Source organism: Myotis brandtii, unplaced genomic scaffold, assembly GCF_000412655.1.
Source record: "Myotis brandtii unplaced genomic scaffold, ASM41265v1 scaffold2035, whole genome shotgun sequence".
NCBI classification, from domain to species: Eukaryota; Metazoa; Chordata; class Mammalia; order Chiroptera; family Vespertilionidae; genus Myotis; species Myotis brandtii.
The window spans coordinates 61,193-63,497 of record NW_005357583.1 but is presented as its reverse complement, the minus strand read 5'-3'; the positions used below and the strand labels follow the sequence as shown (position 1 = coordinate 63,497).

General features: G+C 51.6%; 1 protein-coding gene across 1 annotated transcript in view; it reads right to left on the bottom strand.

Annotated features, from left to right (window-relative positions):
* ACP6 (acid phosphatase 6, lysophosphatidic) overlaps window positions 1-567 on the bottom strand; it is a 19,800-nt gene extending 19,233 nt beyond the window's left edge. The window contains exon 1 of the mRNA XM_014538902.1: window positions 552-567. Within this exon, the coding sequence (XP_014394388.1) occupies window positions 552-567 (16 nt within the window). The remainder of the gene's footprint in view (window positions 1-551) is intronic.
* Window positions 568-2,305: the final 1,738 nt, after the last annotated feature.

Here is a 2,305-nt window from a genome sequence, read left to right as displayed (position 1 = left end):
CGAGACCTGGGCCCCCGGGGGGGTAAGGGGTAAGGAGCCGGTGGGAGAGGAGGGCTCCCTGGGAGTTTTAACCCGCGTGGGGCCGGCCGCTCCAGCTGCAGCCTGGGGCGGGGGGCGCTCAGTTCCCAATCTTTCGCCTCTCAGAACCTTAAACTTATATTCCAACCTGGGCCTCCCGCACTCTGGAAGGGACCGGAACCAGCCTGAGTTCCTCGGCGACAGCGAACCCCCAACAGAAGGCTGGGTTCCACTTTTCTACAAGCACCCCGCACCCACCGCCGCCCGCAGCCCGGACCCGCGTGGAGGACGAGCACGGGAGAACCAGTTCCGCGGCGACGCCTGTCCCGCAGTCGAGCTGTGAGAACTACAACTCCCACAAGGCTGCGCGCGGAGGGGCCTCGCGCCCCGCCCCCTCCCGGCTGGTACTTGTCCGCTCCGGGACTGGTGGCCGCTACCCTGGGAGTGAATCCGCTAGTTTGCCAGGCGGGTAGAGTAGGAATGGAGGACAGTGATAGAACTGGGTGTGGAGGGCAGTATTTTGGGTCTAGCACGCGTGGTAGATTTCATCCAAGTCCTGGAAGTAGAGGTTGCTGAAGCTAAGAGCGGAGCGCTAGGCGCTAATCTGCATTTACTGACCCTCCCCCCGACCCCGTCTTTAAAGAGACTTAAATCATCGCAAAACACGCAGAACTTTGAACTCACGGATGTGTTTCCTTACATCCAGACTATTTTCTCGTGGAAAACTCCAGGCCTTGTCTGCAGGTGTCCCAGTGACTAAGCACCTTAAGTTACAAAGAAGAAAGCCAACCTTACCCGCCTGCGGGTCTGGTTCTCTTGACTATACAGCCACCCCGGGCCTGTGTTCCAGATCCTGGCAACAGGGCACAATCTGACCGTCAGTGTCCATCTGAAGGTCACGTTGAGAGGAGAGACATTTGTGAGAGAGTCTGAATATGTAACATCCAACCAGTTCTTTCATCATTCTGAAGTCCATCCTTGAATCAAGCTGGACCACATATGAAGGGAACATATTTAGGGACTATGGCTCCTGGGAGTTTAGAGGGGTTCACCAAGCCAGAGGCTTCTGAATGTCCTCCTTGGGGGGAGGGTCATCTGGGAACACTGCACGTTGTCACTCTTTCCCCTGGCCTACCCCAAGGACTCACCTTTCAGAGTGAATTGTCCTGATGCGATGAGAAGCTGAAAGCTGTTTTTCTAGAGTCCACCTGAGACACCAGGAGCACCAGGCAGCACAGCTTCGGAGCCTGTGTGATGAAGGGTGACCCAGTTTGTTACATTTGGGCTGGAGAGAGCTATTCTCAACACTTCCATGAAAATGTGGCCCAGCTTTATGGTGCCCAAGGGCCCTGGTATATATATAAGCAGCATCAGCATCTCAGAATTTTAGCACATCAGTCCCCCTTCAAGACAGTGGAATATTGGCACCCGGGTATCAGTACCTCCTGCATAGTGGGCAGGCCACCCTCCGCCACACCCTGCACCTGGCAGCTTGGGCCAGACCTGTCAGGCTTCATGAGCAGCACCTTTGACCTGCATGAGCAATAGCAGCGGTTCATCCTGCTGGGTGGCTGGGGTGTGGGGCGGGACGGTGCTGGGGATGTCTCAGCAGATGGGCAGGAAGCCAGAGCCGGTTCGGTTGGAAAATGACAGGCTCCATGTGGTAGTTGAAAGCACTGCATGTCAGCACAGGTGAGGCCAGCCCTGCGGAGTCCTACAAATATTTGATGTGTGATGTATGCAGAGCGGGTGGTGGTAGTCACCTGCGGTTTAAAAGAGAAGGTAGGAATCTTGAAATCATGCTCTCGGGATGGGTTGGCTCCAGAGTTGGGGGATGGGGAGAACTTAACACTTATTATGACCCTGGTTTTACCACTAGGGCTGGCTTGGGAAGTAAGCCTTCCTTCCACCAAATTGTCTTTTTTTTCTTCTTGATTAATTTGAGCAGATTTTAATAAAATCTAAAATATTTTGAGAGTCAATTTTTTTATTATGTCCAAATTGTCTTTTAATACTATGCCCCAAACTCAGTTTTAACCATGAGATTAGGTAAGAAACAATCACATTCACTGTTTTACTCCGATAGTGAGCACAGTGCCAGGCTCATGGTAAGTAGTCCATAAATACTGGCTAAATGAACTTATAGGATATATTATTGAAATGTTGTTATTAAGATTTTCCAACAAATGGAATATGAACAGAACACTGTTGGTATTAATATGGTGTCTGCATTAGACTCTCCATTTATATGAGTCCAGATAGGAAGATGAAGACAAATGAGAAATAC